This window comes from Asparagus officinalis, unplaced genomic scaffold (assembly GCF_001876935.1).
Source record: "Asparagus officinalis unplaced genomic scaffold, Aspof.V1 AsparagusV1_Un406, whole genome shotgun sequence".
Classification (NCBI taxonomy): domain Eukaryota; kingdom Viridiplantae; phylum Streptophyta; class Magnoliopsida; order Asparagales; family Asparagaceae; genus Asparagus; species Asparagus officinalis.
In genome coordinates, this window is record NW_017972671.1 from 31722 (window position 1) to 49913 (window position 18192).

Genomic DNA, 18192 nt, shown 5'->3' on the forward strand with positions numbered 1-18192 from the left:
CGTAGTCATATCTCATTAGTCATTACTAAGCTAGTTATTTAGCTAATCTTAATTCATAAGACCCTTGCCCCTTTATGGACCGAAGAGGGATGAAGTGGCTCGCGGTGCGCAAACAAGAAGCAAGCATTCAGGACAGGACTCGATCGACAGTATATACACAGGGAGGGTTTTCCCCTGCCGAGCACAGAGCATCAAACAGACCTGTACATACAAACATACACAACTGCACATACTCAACTGGAATCCTGTATGCATAACAATAGTAACATCTCATAGTTAATGCAACAGAAATAGAAATGATATTAGCGAGCAACATGAAGCTTGATATCCAACACTCGAAGAAGTCTGCTAGACCCAAAGAGACAATATACAGACCAACATAAGATATTACTGGAATTGTAAGTCCCCAAGAGGCTCACAAAAGAAAAACCTAACTAAGAAAACAAATGAATCCTCCAGACCATTGTTCTAGTGCGAGCTTCTAGAAATAAGGTCGGCTCCTAGCCCGAGGGTCGCTTCCTGTATCCGCATACACAAAGTTAAAATCTGTCAAATGTGACCAAAGCAAGCGAAGCGGTAAAATGAAGGAACATGTGCATAACATGCATGTGATAGTGCAGTGAAATAGACAGGAATCTCAGAAATAAGATACTCAAGAGGCAACACATAAAACAGGAGTTCCTTCAAGAGACAGAAACTGAAAGATATTTCAACATAAAGTGCATATCTCGCCGCATATATTGCTGCCATGAGTTTATTTCAGTGTAAACTTATGGAGAAATTGTTCATATAGATAACCAAAACAATCAGTTTAGGCCTGCTTCTTGGAACAGTCTCATAGAAGAGTTTCTTCAAGAGAATATGACAATAAAACAAGTTGGCTCAACTTTTCAAGAGTTAGATACTCATGACAAGGCAAACATATCTAACGTGCTCAAACGGCAGAGCCAGGATTCTGAAGCAAGAGAGCACAAGTTCAACTCATGATAGTCGTGTTCTATTTCTTTTAAAATGACATAAATAAACCAAAACAAACTTTCTTCTGAAAAAATTGTTTTATTAATTTAATTATTTTCTAAAATTTCTATGGACCAATAATATAGTCAATGTTGCAGGTCTAATCAATTTTTCTGAGAAATAGAAACTAATAGTAATTTATTTTTATTTACATAAAAATTTCTTCTTTCCATCTTCCTTAAAAATAAAATTTACGTCTTTTATCTTTTGATTTTCCATTTTACGTAATTTAATGAGTTTATTTAGTCCATAAAGTCAAGCTTTGACATCCAAACAAACCAAGGGAAAATGTATAAACAAAGTTGCTGAATGGAATTTGAGAACATGACTGCCAAGAAAAGTCAGTTACAATCCACAAATTACAAACAATTATATCTCATGATGAGAATAATAGAAGATGAGCTTAACCGAAATATGTGTTTTCTTTTATAACATTTGTGCTCGTCATGCAAGCAGTTTTTTTTATTGCATGGGTGTTGATTATGTACGGAGAAGACTGACACTATTCTTTAAAAAGTTATTCCAGGTACTTACTTCTTCATATGCAAAAAACAGCAGGAAAAACAGGCTCAAGAAAAGTCAAAGCCACTAAAATGCAGGCGGATAGATAAAACGACAACAGAGATGAAGAAATTTTCTCATTAAGATTTCACTTATGAACAGTTCTGTTTTCTAACAAGCATCCTGATAACAGCTCTTTTTCCGACAGCGTTGTTCTCACAAGTTCTGATTTCTGGATAATCTTATGAAATAAGATATTTCAAGTATAAGACCTTGGTCTAGCAATTAGCCACCCTAGGTTAACGAATTACCAATGGAGTATTTACAGAATGTTGGTATGTCCAGGTCAAATCATAAGGTACTCTGCAAAAATCATTACAATCTGTAATGACATACTAATGAACTTGAGTATTACCATCACAATAAGGAAAGCCTTATTGATTCTCTAGGGCAAGCTCACGCCACACATCCCCGTCGACTGGTTGGCTTTCTTGATCTGTTTAATAAAACATGCATAAGAAAAATCCTAAAATGAAAGGATTGCAAAAAAAATAATAAATAAACCCAATTCTTTTTGTTGAGATACAAGCCTTCTCTAATATAAGACACTACAGAAAGCTGCGAGTATCTAGAAAAGTAATAGAAGCCAAGAGGTAATCTCCAGAAAAATGTGATCCCCAACTAATAAAATTGATTCGCTAAATGCAAGATATGCAAGACGGCCACAATAAAATAATATTGTGATATTTAATATAAACAAGTATGAGTCAAGCAAACTTGAATGTGCAAATAATCACTTTTTTTCCTTTTATTAAGGAAGCTTAGCCTGGATAAAACCTCAGACTTCTGAATACCATAACACAATACCAATCCTTTACCTATGTTCCAGTAATCCAGCATCGATGGTTGTATGTAATCTACTATATGCTCCATCAAGATAACTCTATGTAATGTTAATTTGTAGGGTTATTTCACAAAAAACACCATTAAATATGGTCATTCTATATAAATCACCTTCTATTTTCAATTTATACATAAACCACCTTTATTATATTTTTTGTTGCAATCAACCACTTGGGTCCACATTTTAGTTAAAAATTTTCGGTAATTGACCCTACCTAACCTCAATTAAGGACCACTCTCTAACATACTTGGTATTGACAGCTAATTATCACAGAAAAACCAAAAAACTTGACTTAAAAGTGGGTCCAGGTGGTTGATTGCGACAGAAAACACTTTAAAGGTGGTTTATGTATAAATTGAAAATCAAAAGTGGTTTCTATAAAATGAAACTATTTTAAAGGTGGTTTCTATGAAATAACCCTAATTTATAGATATAAGATACCGCAAATAATTTTTATGGGTGGTTGTTAGCTCCTTCCTCTTTGCTATAAGCATAAGTGGAACTTTTAAGTCACCAAAAATCCAAAATCACAGGAATCCATTTCGAAAAATGGCTTTCCGAGCTCAGCAGAATCATCAAATTCCATGAGTAGGAAAAAGAAAGCGAGTATCCATTATTTTTGTGGGAAATGTTGAATATGTGCATAAGTTTTGAGTTAAGTCACCAAAATTTAAAAAAAAAACCTCATAAAGATATTACAAAATGGGTTCTCTGGGCTCAACAGAAGTATCAAATTCGATGTCTAGGAAAAATAAAGTAACCATTATCCTTTTTTTTCTGGGAAATAGTGGAGCGAGAGCGTACTTGGATCCTCAGCGTCTCCGGTTGGAGGGGCGATCTCGGGTGGCAGAGCGATATCTGGGACGATAGAAAACGAGAAGAGCGAGTGAAGAGATTGAGAATTAGGGTTTTAAATAAATAGAGGCTTCGTGTTTGATGAAATGCGTCAAAGAGGGTGGGGAGAAAAAGGAGAAGAGATGGGGAGAAAACAATAATATACCATCTTCAGGGAGAGTGTCTCTCATCCACTCCTCGTCGAGAACGTCGATTAGAATTCCCAGGCTCAGCAACTCCGCCATCTCCCTCTCCTCTCCTCTCCCTCTCTCTGCTGGAAAATAAAAGAACCCGGCTAAATAAACATTTATAAATCAAATAGTGTGAAAAAAAAATTTTAATAAATCGGTTCTATGGTGTAGTGGTTAGCACTCTGGACTTTGATTCCAGCGACCTGGGTTCGACTCCCGGTAGGACCTTTTTATAAAAAAAAATTGGATGACTAGCATTTTGACATTTTGTGTTACTAGTGCGCACCTGTGTAACGCACGGCTCCCTATTTTTTTAGCAGTGCAGTTTAAACTTGCCTCCATCTAAGTTTTAATATCTTGAATTTAATTATTATATGCTTAAAATTAAAAATCATATCTACTCTTCTATATTTAAAGAATGATCCAATTTTTATTACATTTGCTTTGGAAATCTTATCTACTCATCTATACTTAAAAAATGATCCAAGTTTTAATGCATTTGATTTGCTTTACTGTTTATAATACAGTAAAAATACTGTAGTATAGATAGTAACTTCAAGTGTGGAAGAGCAGAGTATATTCACTGCTTATGCTACAGCAAATTATTGTAGCATAAACAGTAACTTCGAGCGCAGAGGGCAAGAGCAGTTTACTGTTCAGCAACCCTTTGGATTCTCCTTTAAGTATAGAAGAATAGATATGTATACCTCTCTTTATTACTTTTCTTTTGCTTTTTCTTTTTTTATAGATATGTATATCTATAAAGTTGATAAAGAGAGGGGGGGTTGTAGAAACACAAATCAGATTGGTTTGGGTGGATTTGGGTTAAAAAAGCTAACAACACCACATAGTCTTCTCGATTCCTTTCTTTTTCGGATTTCGCCACACCGCAAACCCTAGATTAGTTTCGGACTTCTTCCGCTAATCTCCTCTCGCCTCTTCTGAATCCTGTTTGCGCCTCTTTTCGATTTGTTCTTCGATTTCGAGCTTCGATTGCGAGCTTTTATTTCGAGTTTCTATATGACGCTTCGATTTTCAGCTTTGTTCTTTGATTTTGAGCTCAATTTCCAACCTCGATCCCAAGCTTCGATCTTAAGGTTTGTTCTTCGATTTTGAGTAGAGATTTTGAGCTTCGATCCCAAACTTTAATTCTGTTGCTTTGGTTGGTTGCTACAGTTTTTAGCCCTATTTACAGCTTTGACAATTGGAGGTATAAATCAATAACCCAGTTTTTATCATGGATGGTTATTTGTCATGGTTGATTTAACAGTCAAACTTTGATAATTTAGAGCTTCGTTGTTCCATACGTGCTAATAATTGGTTATAAATTTTGAGGTTTATCTGTTTTTGCTAGGGGTTTTTGCTAATACACCCCAACATCGTGAAAGTTAACAATAATGTAGACTACATTTTTTATTGCAACCATAATATATTGTTCTATTTTTTTAATAAGAATACTGAAAATTTTCCCTATGTATGTTGACTTTGTATATTCAAGTGGATAGCCATATATATTGCTGAACTAACTAGTTTATAAAAATAAATTCGCGCTAAAATTCTTTACGACATTTGATGTGACCATGGATGCATTTTTAGATTTGTGGATGTTTAGTAATTTCGTTTTAAGATTTCAATATATGACTTAGTTGTTTGCGGAAAAAGTTGCTGTATTCATTGCTGCATTCATTACAACTTTAATCGTTACAATGAAATAAAAAGGTAGTCTTTTTATAAGACCGGTACACAATGAAAACAAAAGAAATACAACTCTTTTCAAACAAACGCAAGATCTGTTCATCATCTCTTGCTTGCGTGGGTCTTTTGCCTGTGACGGGGATGTTGATATCCGTGGACCACCGGGGCACTCAGATCTGGTCCGAGAAAATCGGGCAGAGTTTCGTCTATCCGCGGAGGGATTTAGAAACTCTGAACCTCGTCGATCTGCGTGAGATCTAGAGGTTTACAGCTCCTATCTCGGATAATCGAGATATTCGCTCTACTTAGTATCACCGCTAAGGGGCAACACTAAGGAAAAGAAAAGGGGGAAGAAGAAGAAGGCTCCTTTTTGCTGCAGAAGGCCCGCTCACTCCTCGATCCGGCAGGGCTTCGCCGCTTCAGACAAAGGCAATCCTTGGCTAAGATAATTCAGCCTTGAATTGGGAGCCTTAGCCTTTCACTCCAAAGAAATCAGCCCTCTCAAATGAAGGCCTAGGCTCCTATTTATAGGAAAAGGGGGGGGACCATAGGGTGGCCGAGACACCCCCTTGGATTGCGGTGATCGCGGGGTTTTCGGTCAACCCGTATCCCCGTTGTTCTGAGATTCTGTCGGCTCACGTAGTCCGTCGGTTCGCTTCAGGCGCTTACCGACGTCAATTGGACTCTTGTGAACCGGATAATGATGTTCATCGTCGCTCGTTAACACTGAGCTGTGTGCGGGGACCCATCGGCAATTTTCGATGCCTACAGATACCCCCTCCAAAGTGTTTCGGACTCGTTTCTTTTATAGAAGAGACCGGGATACTTTGGATATGATTGGTCCAGCCTTCAGTCGGCATAAGGGACCTGTGGTTCGCTTTGACTCTCGGCTCCTTCGATTTTCGGTTTATCCGGTGCTTTGTCGAATAACCGAAGTTGTTCCGGCGCTGCGTTTATCGTCTGGCCGTCGTTGGAGTTTCGAGTCTACAGCTGGTGAGTTGAGTTTGGCTCGTGTCATTCGGTTGACTTTTGAACTTGCTATCCCTGTCACATCGTGTTGACCTGGGGTTCTGAATCACTGGGGGTTGACTTTTTGTTGCAACGCGCTGAATGGCGTTGACCTAGGGTTACGCGTTGACCGGCGTACGCCCTAGGGTTTCGAATCCGCGCGGTTTGACTTTTGTCGCAACGCGCTGTCCGGCGTTGACCTGGGGTTACGCGTTGACCGGCGTTGACCCTTAGGGTTTGAGTCGTCGAACGTTGACTTTTTTGGTCTTTACAGGAGTCTCACGTTTGGGATCACACCTTTGTGAGGGTGAAACCTTAACGGGCTCCTGACTTTTTGTGTGCATCGCAAAGCGGGTCGTCGTAGCATTCGATTTGTTAGGAGGTCGTGTACGACCCCCAGTCTGGATGTTGGCTCGAAGCTCCTTCAACGATCTCCAGCTCCCCTTATCAAGCGCTTTTCCTCGATTCTCGGGTAGAGTGCCGATACGATCCTCCAGAGGAATCCTAAGCTTGGTGAAATCTCCGCTGCGGTGGGGATTCATCGGAGGTTCGGGATCTGAAGTTGACGAAGGCCGGAGAGCAACGTCGCCTGCTTTTGCCTTTCGGCGATCTCTTAATTGCCTCTCCCTTTAGCATTTCTCGTGCTTTTTGGACCAGGGCTCGGGCATGCGTACGCAAGGCGCGGCACTTCTGGATTCGCTCCTCGAGAGTAGAACGGGTTCTTTTGACATGAACCCATTTGTTCGTTTCTGCTTCGGAGGAGGGGCTGGTTGTTTGCCGTTGTTGCTCTTGGCGATGTCTGGATTTTAGATCCACGTTATAGCGGATCCCATCCATTGGCTCCAAAGCCTCGGCCAGCTGTCGAGCAAGACGTTGACGCTGTCTTTGTCGTGCTCTCTTTGATAATGTTGGAGCGTCTTCAGAAGCCATCTCCTCGGCGGACGAGGAGTCCGGATCTGCGTTCTTGACCACGTTGGACGACGCGGGGACGTCACGTGGTGCAAGTGCAGAGGCGGCAACGGGGTCTTGGATTTTCGAACCGAAGGACCTGCAAACATTTATGAAAGAGGTTACCTTTCTGTACCCGTTTGGAGAGGCGGATCTGGAGGAGGAGGAAGAGAGGCCTTCTTTGAACCGTTGTTGATCGAGATCGTGTTCTTCATTCGCCCCGATCTTGAGTGCTGGTTGCGTCACGACGGCGTCGGTTGCGATGCCGTTGGCTCCCACTGTGGTCGCCAGCTTGTTTGCGGAAAAAGTTGCTGTATTCATTGCTGCATTCATTACAACTTCAATCGTTACAATGAAATAAAAAGATAGCCTTTTTATAAGACCGGTACACAATGAAAACAAAATAGATACAACTCTTTTCAAACAAACGCAAGATCTGTTTGTCATCTCTTGCTTGCGTGGGTCTTTTGCCTGTGACGGGGATGTTGATATCCGTGGACCACCGGGGCACTCAGATCTGGTCCGAGAAAATCGGGCAGAGTTTCGTCTATCCGCGGGGGGATTTTAGAAACTCTGAACCCCGTCGATCCGCGTGGGATCTCAGAGGTGTAAAGCTTATGTCTCGGCTAAAACGAGGCACTAGCTCTCCTTTGTATCACCGCTAAGGGCAACACTAAGGGAAAAGAAGGTGGGGAATGAAGAAGAAGACTCCTTTGCTGCAGAAGGCTCGCTCACTCCTCGATCCGGCAGGGCTTCGCCGCTCTCTTAGAAAACCCCGACTCCTTCCTCCGGCAGGGCTTCGCCGCTCCTCTCTGGAATTTCAGATCTCAAAGGCTAGAGCTCTAGATCTGAAATTCCTCTCCCAAAACCAAGGCCAAGAGAATGGAGGCCCTAGGGGCCTATTTATAGGAAAACAAAGGGGGGGTAGGGGCTGGTTGAGGACACCCCCTAGGGGGGTGTCTCGGCTCCAAAACCGAGACACCCCTTGGGGTGTCTCGGCCATGGCCGAGACACCCCCAAGGGGTGTCTCGGTGAACAGTGCCGGGCTTCCCGATTGGTCCGGGTCTTCGTGATTCCGAAGTCCTATCCGCTCATGTAACTCGTCGATTCACTTCAGTCGTTCGTCGATGTCGATTAGGCTCATGTGGATTGGATGGTGACGTTCATCGTCGCTCGTTAACACTGAACCGGTTGTGGAGAACTATAGGCAATTTTTGATGCCTACAGATACCCCCTCCAAAGTGTTCCTGACTCGTTTCTTTTATAGAAGAGGCTGGAATACTTTGGATGTGATTGATCTGGCCTTCAGTCGGCGTAGTTAGCTTCAACTCTTGACCCTTTCGATTTTCGGTCTATTCGATGCTTTGACGAATAGCCGAAGTTCTTCCGGCGCTGCGTTTATCGCTTGGCCGTCGTCGGAGTCTCGAGTGTGCAGCTGATGAATTGAGTTTGGCTCGTGTCATTGAGTTGACTTTGAACTACCTCCGCCACATTGTGCTGGCTTAGGGTTTCGGATCCCCGTGTGTTGGCTTTTTATCGCAACGCGTTGACCGGCGTTGACCTAGGGTTACGCGTTGACCGGCGTTGACCCTAGGGTTTCGAATCGTCAACTGTTGACTTTTGTTGCAACGCGTTGACTGGCGTTGACCTAGGGTTACGCGGTGACCGGCGTTGACTCTAGGGTTTTGGATCATTGAACGTTGACTCTGATTGCAACGCGTTGACTGGCGTTGACCTAGGATTACGCGGTGACCGGCGTTGACCCTAGGGTTTCGAATCGCCATTAACACAGTTTATACTCTTACGTTTGCTGGAGTATACACAGTTTAAGCTCTTAAGGTATTGGAGCATCGTGGTCTCGAATGTTTGGGCTGCAGGACCAACTATTAAAGCTGATTCACCTGCATGTGTGGATTTTGTCCCGGATTTGTTGGGTGCTCAAGTCACGAGACCAACTAGGGGAGTTGATGCGTCAATGACTCGCAGTTATAGAATTTTTGGCAAATCCTCAGCCATCAACGGATTTGATTAGCCTTTACCGACTACCGTTTGAGTCGGGCTAGCATGCGGATTGTTTAAGTCCGTTCCGCATGTGACGTCGTGCTAAGAGAGTTAACGCTCTTAGTGCTACGATATTGAATACGTAGACTTCGTCTTTCTCACGGGAATAGACTACCCGGCGACGCGTGTTAGGCGTTGACTTTAGGATTTTTGGCTAATCCCCAGCCTTCAACGGATTTGATTAGCCTTTACCGACTACCGTTTGAGTCGGGCTAGCATGCGGATTGTTTAAGTCCGTTCCGCATGTGACGCTGTGCTAAGAGAGTTAACGCTCTTAGTGCTACGATATTGAATACGTAGACTTCGTCTTTCTCACGGGAATAGACTACCCGGCGACGCGTGTTAGGCGTTGACTTTAGGATTTTTGGCTAATCCCCAGCCTTCAACGGATTTGATTAGCCTTTACCGACTACCGTTTGAGTCGGGCTAGTATGCGGTTTGTTTAATCCCGCTTTCATGTGACGTCAAGCTAAAAGAGTTAACCCTTTTAGTGCTACGATATTGAATACGTAGACTTCGTCTTTCTCACGGGAATAGACTACCCGGCAACGCGTGTTAGGCGCTGACTTATCCTTACTTAGGATTCAGGATAAAATTCCCCGTGCGTGTGAGGCACGGATTATGGTGTTATTAATAACAACCTGCCACAATGTTGAATATGTGGTCTTTTGTCCTTTTTACGGTCAAGGACTAACCGGCAATGCGTGTTAGACATAGGCTTTGGGATTTTTGGCAAACCCCCAGCCATCAACGGGTTTGATGTGCCTTTACCGATTACCGTTTGAATCGGGCTAGCATGTGAATTATTAAAACCCGTTTCACATATAACGTTGCGCTAAGAGAATTACTTCCCTTAGACTTAATGCTATGATTTTGAATACATAGACTTCGTCTTTGTTACGGGAAAAGACTACCCGGCAACGCGTGTTAGGCGTTGACTTATCCCTACTCAGGCTTCGGGATAAAATTCCCCGTGCATCGAGTGCCCGGATTTGACAATCGTGTCTTTTCTAAAAGCAAAGACAGATTGAGGATCGGGAGAGGAAGAATTTTATATTCTATCTCCTGGTGCTGAAGAGGAAGAATTTTATATTCTATCTACAGCTGGAAAGGAAACTCGAGGTGGGATCTCCACCCCCAGAATCCGGAAGGATGAAACTAAGAGTGGGATCTCCACTCCGAGAATCGTAACAATTCGGATAACCCTAACTGTCGGAAGGTTTGATTACCCGATTTGGAAGTGGACCTCTCGTTCATTGGGGGAATCGAGAGGAGATTTTGACTGTGGCCCTAACTGTACGAAGGTTTGACCCAGCAGGAGTTTGAGATGACGATCGCTCGATTTGAAAGTGGACCTCTCGTTCATTGGAGGAATCGAGAGGGGATTTTGGCTTTGGCCCTAACTTTTATAGGTTTGACCAGAAAGCGAAGAGAGTGGAATACGGGTAGCAAAGAAAGTGCCAACCCATATTACCACTCAAAGGGAGACTTTAATGTTAGGCGTTTAGGACCTAGCACGTTGAGTCTGAGAAACGCCAATGACTGGCAGATGGGAATGTTGGTGGGTCCACTGTCGTTTGATTTGATCAGCGGATGGTTTGGTGAGGAAAGATTAACCTACCAGAAGATTGGATCTCTTCTCACAAAAATAACTCATAAGAGTTAGAGAATAAGAAGAGACATTCTGACCTTCAGAGTTCGAACGTGAATTTCTTATTCACCAATTCCACAATGATTGGGTTATCCCTAAGAATACCCATGTGGTATTCTTCTGGGAACTTCCCGATGCATTGGATTATCCACCCCCAGTTTCTCTCTTGGAACTGGGTTTGACTTTGTTATCTGGCCGGGTTATCCTTAAGAATATTAGTGTAATATCCTCCAGGAACTTCCCGTTAATGGTAGGAAATAGTTTAGACTCATATACCTATTGGAGTATCAGGGAGCAGTTTAACCTCTTATACCGGTAGGAGGAATGAGAAACAGTTTATACTCGTATACTCTTTGGAGTCGTAAGAAGCAGTTTATACTCTTATACTTATCGGAGTTTTGAGGAACAGTTTATACTCTTGTACTCTTTGGAGTCTTGAGAAACAGTTTATACTCTTGTACTCTTTGGAGTATGAGAAACAGTTTATACTCTTGTACTCTTTGGAAAAAGTTAACATCATTTTTAGATTTGTGGATGTTTAGTAATTTCGTTTTAAGATTTCAATATATGACTTAGTTATTTAATTATTGTTATGTCTTGAATAAGTGGAAAATTAAGTTTTTAATATATACTAATTTTACAATGGATGAAGATGGATAATGTAGATGAAGAACAATTAAAGAGGATGTGTGCTAATATAACTATTTCTTCCGTGGTCACGATAATAACTTGTCTTCTAAGAATACGTGCTAATACAACTGTTCCTTCTAAGGCTTTGTTTTTTTCAGTTGATTTGGTGGATGAAGCTTGTGATGCTCCTTGTTTGGATTTGTTGCATTCGGTTGACTTGGTGGATGGAGCTTATGATGCTCCTTCGGTTTGGTTTTGTTGCTGTCGGTTGGAGCTTGTGATGCTCTTTATTTGGCTTTGTTGGTTTCGGTTCATGGAGCTTGTAATGTTCATTGTTTGGCTTTGTTGCTTTCGGTTGACTTTGTGGATGGAGCTTGTGATGTTCCTTCGGTTTGGTTGTTGTTGCTGTCAGTTGGAGCTTGTGATGCTCTTTATTTGGCTTTGTTGGTTTCGGTTCATAGAGCTTGTAATGCTCCTTATTTGACTCTGTTGCTTTCGGTTGATTTTGTGGATGGAGCTTGTGCTCATTCCTTTTGTTTGGTATTATTGTTGCCGGTTGGAGCTTGTGATGCTCCTTGTTTGGCTTTGTTGGTTTGGTGGATGTAGCTTGTGATGCTCCTTGTAAATTATTGTTGGTTTCGGTTGATGGAGCTTGTGATGCTCATTGTTTGTTTTTGTAGGTTTCGGTTGGTTTGGTGGATGGAGCTTCATAAGATACTTATTTGTTTTTGTTGGTTTAGTGGATGGAGCTTGTGATGCTCCTTGTTTGTTTTTGTTGGTTTCGGTTCATGGAGCTTGTGATGCTCCATAGTTGATATTTGGCAATGATGATTATCTTTTTACTGAGATTGCAATCTAAGTTATAGCGTTTATTATGTTCAGATGAGGCAATCTGTGATGAGAATGCAACCTATATTGAATTGACAATGTCTAGGTGAGGCAATCCATCATTAGAATAAACCTGTAAGTTATAGGTGGGGCATTCAATTTCGACAAAATGCTTTATTCTTGAGCCATACAATATTACTCAATTCCAACAAAAATTCCATTACAATATTAATAGTTTTTTCAAGTACAAATACATGACATGCGATTTACAACAATTAAATTAAAATGATACAAAATATCACTATTAAAATTGCAAAAATTTTCCAAGCTAGCAGTTGTTTTTCGACAAGTTTCAATTCTTTCTTCAGCCTCTTTGATTTTAAAAAATAGTTATCTCCAAACTTGTTTCCTTTTGACAAATTGGTTTCCTTTGTTGTTTATTTCTCCTCCTTCATGAGCCCACTAAAAAAACTATATTCTTTATTTGGGTATTTTGCACGCCCCCAATAATACCTCGCCTTATTTTTTACCATTCTTGCATACTTTCATGGGTGTTTGAAGATTGCAATCGCACCAAACTTTAAAAATTTTAGGTCATTCTTTTGATATCATATTGATGGGAAAGATGGAACTTACAAATCTATGAGAAATCGATATGGTAGTAAAAATGAGGGATACATTAGTACCATAAGCCCTCAATCCACATTTATAGCCTCCAATATCTTGGAACTAGCCGTTGGAGTTATGACTCTTTCGGTTTTAAATTTTGGTAAACGAGTAAGGTTATCCCAACTTCTTACTTAATAATATTTTCTCCACTAGTGAGTGGTAAGTTTACCTATGGTGTTGACATCTATTTATCTCAAAATTTTCTCATTTCAAACCAAACAAAAGAATAGGAATTTGAGGGAATCTATAAAGTTGAATTCTATATTTTCATGTTATGAAACAAACATATAAAAGAAAAAAAAAGATTCAATAACATTCTATGACAACAAAAAATTATCCTTAAATTTTTTATAAATTAGAAAAGAACCTATAAAAAAATATTATTTTCCTAATCCTATTCTTGACCATGGTTGAACAAACATCCCCTAACGTGATAATCCTACTTGTAATTTGCACAGCGACAAGTCCTTGTCGGCTCACAAACGGGTACCGTGTCGTACCCTCGAAAAACCCAACCCGTTTCCGCACCAGACCCGCGATGACTTGGCGAATTCTTATTGGACTTTGCATCGTGGCTTCACCGTAACGAACTAGTATCTCAATTGTATTTGCTTTAAAAAACGTGTAGATCTCAAATTCTCTCTTCCTCCTCCCTCGTTTTTGCTCCCATTTCAGGTTCCGAGGGCGATCGGTTACTGTTCTTCGCCGATCTCTGCGCCGGATCCAGTAGGTTCGCCCGATTTCTCCCAATTTTCTGTAATTTTTTCCCAATCAATGAATCTATTTTCAGTTCTATACAGATAAAATTCTTATAAGTTGCATTTTTTTTATTTTTCTTTTTGAAGACTTTATTGATAATTTGGACATTTGCTTGATCCGATTATGCCGATCTATTGAAAATGACATTCTTGATTTCTGATAGGTCAGATCGATAGGATTTTCGATTGTAACGTTCTGGAATTTGATCTTTCGACTAGTTTGGATCTAGATCTGGTTACTTCAGCTTGATTAAAAAAGCAAATTTTTTTTCCACTTTGGGTGCAGGAAATGGCGGGAGGATTTAGGGTTTTGCACCTGGTCAGACCTTTCCTTGCTATTCTCCCCGAAGTTGAGTCCGCTGACAGGAGAATCCCTTTCAGAGAGAAGGTTATTTATACTGTGATCTCTCTGTTCATTTTCTTGGTGTGCAGTCAGCTTCCTTTGTATGGCATTCACTCGACCACGGGCGCTGATCCCTTTTATTGGATGAGGGTTATTCTTGCGTCGAACCGAGGAACTGTAATGGAGCTGGGTATAACCCCGATTGTGACCTCGGGGTTGGTGATGCAGCTCTTGGCCGGGTCGAAAATCATTGAGGTTGACAATAGTGTGAGGGAGGATCGCGCTTTGCTGTAAGTGCTGCATTCTGGAATTTGTATTTTGGGTAATGGTATGTTTTATGTGCATAGTGGTTAAATTGTTTGGCGAGTTAGGGAGACCCTTTTTTTTATTACAATTTGATATTTTCATGCTAATAGTAGATGCTTACCATATTATGGGACTTGGGTTCTCTATGATAATTTGTTCTGAGCCTTTGTCCTACACGTTGGTGTGTATTCGACAAGTTCATTTTGAAATATGTTCTCTATAAAATTCTCATACTTTGTTGTTTTATCAATTTTGTTATTTGTGATAATACGTGTGTAATGTATTTTTGTACATCTTGTTCATATTATGTTGACGATGTTGGTCAACTGTTTTCCTAGTGCAAAATTGGGATGCCTGGTGACCAGGATAAATATTCATATATTTTGCTTGTATATGTAAATTATATATATTATTTGTTTTTATCACAGCTGTTATTTACTTATTTATTTGAATTGATGGCAAAAAATTCTTTTTTATGATTAGCACTCGTATTCTTAAATCTATTTCTAATAATTTTTTTTCACTTGTTAACCATCATGATTGGCAATAATATTTGTTAGTCAAATATGGTATCTAACAACATTTCTGTTCTTGTATGTTTTTTACCATAATTGGCTTCATTGAACTGTATTCTATGTCTGTGCAAGACATGTTTGGGGATAAACTGCACTTGGATTTTTTTTCCTTCCGAAAACATAAACTATGAGTTGGTTGTATGAATTGTGCACCGGGTTAACTTGCAATACTATCATGTAATATGAATTTTCCCTTCTGAGAGGGGTGAGGGTGCTGGTTGTTACATGCATGGGGATTGCATGGCTTTTAGAGTCTCATCGTCTATAGGGTAAGGGGTGCTGGAAGGAATCTGAATCCTTGAAAGTGACTTGGACCTTGAATATCAACCTATAGGATAACTGTTGCATTGTGACCTTCCTAACCCCTCAACGTGTATGAGAGACGTTCTTTTTATTTGAGACGATTCAAGTTCATTAAATGCTGGTCTGATAAGATAAATTGATCGTTGATATAAGTTATTCTTCATCATTCATGGTTAATCGTTTTCTGATCACATAATTCCTTATTTAATGATCCATATAGAGCTTGTCATATGATATCTAACGAGATTTGGTTAAATTGATGTATATCATCTTCCCGCCTTCTTTTAGTAAAAGAAAGGAAGAATTTTTTTTATCTCCTTTCTGAGAACATACCTGCTTAACTTCGCTTTGTCTCGTGCTGTCCTTCAGTCTTATCAGCTCTTCTTCACCCTCCTCAGGCAGCTTATGGATTGCAAAAATATAATTGCAAACTAGTGCAAATGAAACTGAATGTTCAATGCCCATCTATTTGGGAATTTGAAAAGTTGTTTTAAATCTAAAAAAGGAAGATGTCTTCAACGAATCCTTGTTGTTTAAGCTTGAAGATTAAGCTTCCATCACCCACCTCAGCTGTTATTTTTGTTAAGTTAGCCTCTGGTGGCAATTATTCGACATCTAAATAGTTTGAATCTTCTAACAAAGCCATAACATGTCTAGTCAAAGTTCGTATATTGACTTATTTTGTTTATTTTACAATTTTGCCTAACATTATCTATTTATGCGTATGGTGTAGGAAACTATGGTTTCTGAATCTGTCTCAATTTTCCAAAGAGCTCCATTTCAAAATAAATATCTCATATCTTTCCTGTGCACAATGCTCAAGATATTTCTGAACTTGTCCTTGAGTATGAATACCAGTTGATTGTCCAGATTGCAGGAAACTTCTGCCTTTACATCATTAACCAAATCAATATTTGATCTCATAATAAGTGAATGTCACCACCCAATCTGCAGGATTCACAAATAGGCACTCTTAAATTATCTACACTGTTGGATCTTTTTATATCAGCCATAGGTTACAATGGACTTTTGTGTTTTTAAATGTCATGCATTTTGATTTGCAAATGGAAGAATATTATTGTTTAAAATTTGTGTTTATTGGGCTTATAATGTTAACATTCTGTTTACAGAAATGGTGCACAGAAGTTGCTAGGCATCCTTATTGCTATTGGGGAGGCAGTTGCTTATGTTCTATCTGGGATGTATGGCAGTGTTAGCCAACTTGGTGCTGGCAATGCTATTCTTATAATCCTCCAACTTTGCTTTGCGGGTATCATTGTCATATGCTTAGATGAGTTGTTGCAGAAAGGATATGGACTTGGTTCTGGCATTTCTCTCTTCATCGCCACCAACATCTGGTAAGCTAATGGGTTTATGCATTCTTTCTTGGCCCATGAATGTAAAGGAGAATAAAAACTGAAAGTTCAATTTTCTCCTGTGCAGTGAAAACATCATCTGGAAGGCTTTTAGCCCTACTACTATTAACAGTGGCCGAGGTGCTGAATTTGAAGGTGCTGTCATTGCCTTGTTCCACTTGTTGATAACTCGAACAGACAAAGTCAGAGCTCTCCGTGAAGCCTTTTACCGTCAGAATCTTCCGAATGTGACGAATCTGCTTGCTACAGTCTTGGTTTTTCTCATTGTTATTTACTTTCAAGGTTTCCGGGTTGTTCTTCCAGTTAGATCGAAAAATGCTCGTGGACAGCAGGGTTCCTATCCAATCAAGCTATTTTACACCTCTAATATGCCCATAATCTTACAGTCTGCCCTTGTTTCCAATCTATATTTCATTTCCCAAGTAAGACAGATATAGCTACATACGACAAAAAATAGCACAATCCTTTTCCCTCGAGAAACCTAATCCTCTTTCATCTTATACAGCTACTCTACAGGAGGTTCAGTGGAAATTTCTTTGTGAATCTTCTCGGTAAGTGGAAGGAGTCTGAATATTCTGGTGGTCAGTTCATTCCTGTTGGCGGTATTGCTTACTATATTACGGCTCCATCAAGGTAATTTTACATCTATATCTGTGTTTGTCTATTTATATTGTGAAGTTCAGATTAATTTCTTGTAGCATTATTATGTTCACTTGTTTCTAATACCTTCTGTTGGGAATGTGTAGCTTGGCAGATATGGCCGCAAATCCATTCCATGCACTCTTTTATATTGTCTTTATGTTGTCCGCTTGTGCACTTTTCTCAAAGACATGGATAGAGGTGTCAGGATCATCCGCAAGAGATGTGGCTAAGCAGCTAAAGGTACATATTTGTTCGTCTTCAATCATCTTTTCCAAAATCATGTTTTTAGTCTTTGAGGGTAAATAAAGGACTAAATTGAGTCAGGACTCATGGGATATGTTCTTAGATGCACTAAATGGATAAGCTCCATCTTTCACTAACATGCAAGCCCTGGCCTTTTTTTCTAGGCAAAGTGCTTTTTGTATCGTACCTGGCAAAGGGCAAGTGCTCTCTAGCCAAGTCACCAAGTGCTCTCTAGCAAAGTCAGTGTCCATTATATGCAAAACCGTAGAAGCATCACATCTGCCATTTTGGTTAACTTGTAGGTCAGAAATGCCTAATGCATGGTGCACAAAAAATACTAGTACATGTATGCAGCTATATAAATTATTTCTAACAATATAACCTATCTATTCTTGAATTAAAAAAATGACTTAGTTTTTAAATACATTAGAACAATTTAGACTAAGATGAATATGCGTACCTGACATGTGTCTGTATCTATATAGTCTTTCGAATGAAAGAGAGCCTCCTTATGCTTTTATTTAGTCAAATAATATGAAAATGATATGTAAATAAGTAAATAGAAAAAACAAAACAAAACGATTCCTGTGGGATTAAAGACAGAGGAATATAAAAATAGGCAATACAGAGTAGTTTTCACAGTTAATTTATTGAGGTTACTGCCTGAACACAAGACAAAGGATAGTGTAGTTGACATTATAATGTTGAG

The 18192-nt window shown here is 39.9% G+C and overlaps 2 protein-coding genes and 1 non-coding gene across 4 annotated transcripts in view; 2 read left to right on the plus strand and 1 right to left on the minus strand.

The window, feature by feature from the left end:
* Positions 1 to 230: 230 nt before the first annotated feature.
* LOC109827755 (anaphase-promoting complex subunit 13) lies at positions 231 to 3633 on the minus strand. Its single transcript, XM_020394776.1, has 5 exons — positions 3629 to 3633; positions 3423 to 3530; positions 3227 to 3280; positions 1934 to 2014; positions 231 to 519 (listed from the first exon to the last, which is right to left on the minus strand). The coding sequence occupies exons 2-4, from the start codon at positions 3499 to 3501 to the stop codon at positions 1953 to 1955; spliced, it is 195 nt and encodes a 64-aa protein (XP_020250365.1). The 5' UTR covers positions 3502 to 3530; positions 3629 to 3633; the 3' UTR covers positions 231 to 519; positions 1934 to 1952.
* TRNAQ-UUG lies at positions 3604 to 3675 on the plus strand. Its single transcript has one exon. It is a non-coding gene; the product is annotated as a tRNA-Gln (tRNA).
* A 9861-nt stretch (positions 3676 to 13536) lies between these two features.
* LOC109827753 (protein transport protein Sec61 subunit alpha-like) overlaps positions 13537 to 18192 on the plus strand; it is a 5634-nt gene continuing 978 nt past the window's right edge. Inside the window, exons 1-6 of one of the 2 annotated variants that reach the window (XM_020394773.1) lie at positions 13537 to 13667; positions 13982 to 14328; positions 16353 to 16580; positions 16666 to 17020; positions 17104 to 17231; positions 17345 to 17480. In XM_020394773.1, the coding sequence (XP_020250362.1) occupies positions 13985 to 14328; positions 16353 to 16580; positions 16666 to 17020; positions 17104 to 17231; positions 17345 to 17480 (1191 nt within the window). In that variant the 5' untranslated portion in view covers positions 13537 to 13667; positions 13982 to 13984. The remainder of the gene's footprint in view (positions 13668 to 13981; positions 14329 to 16352; positions 16581 to 16665; positions 17021 to 17103; positions 17232 to 17344; positions 17481 to 18192) is intronic. The other variant, XM_020394774.1, reaches the window with a different exon arrangement.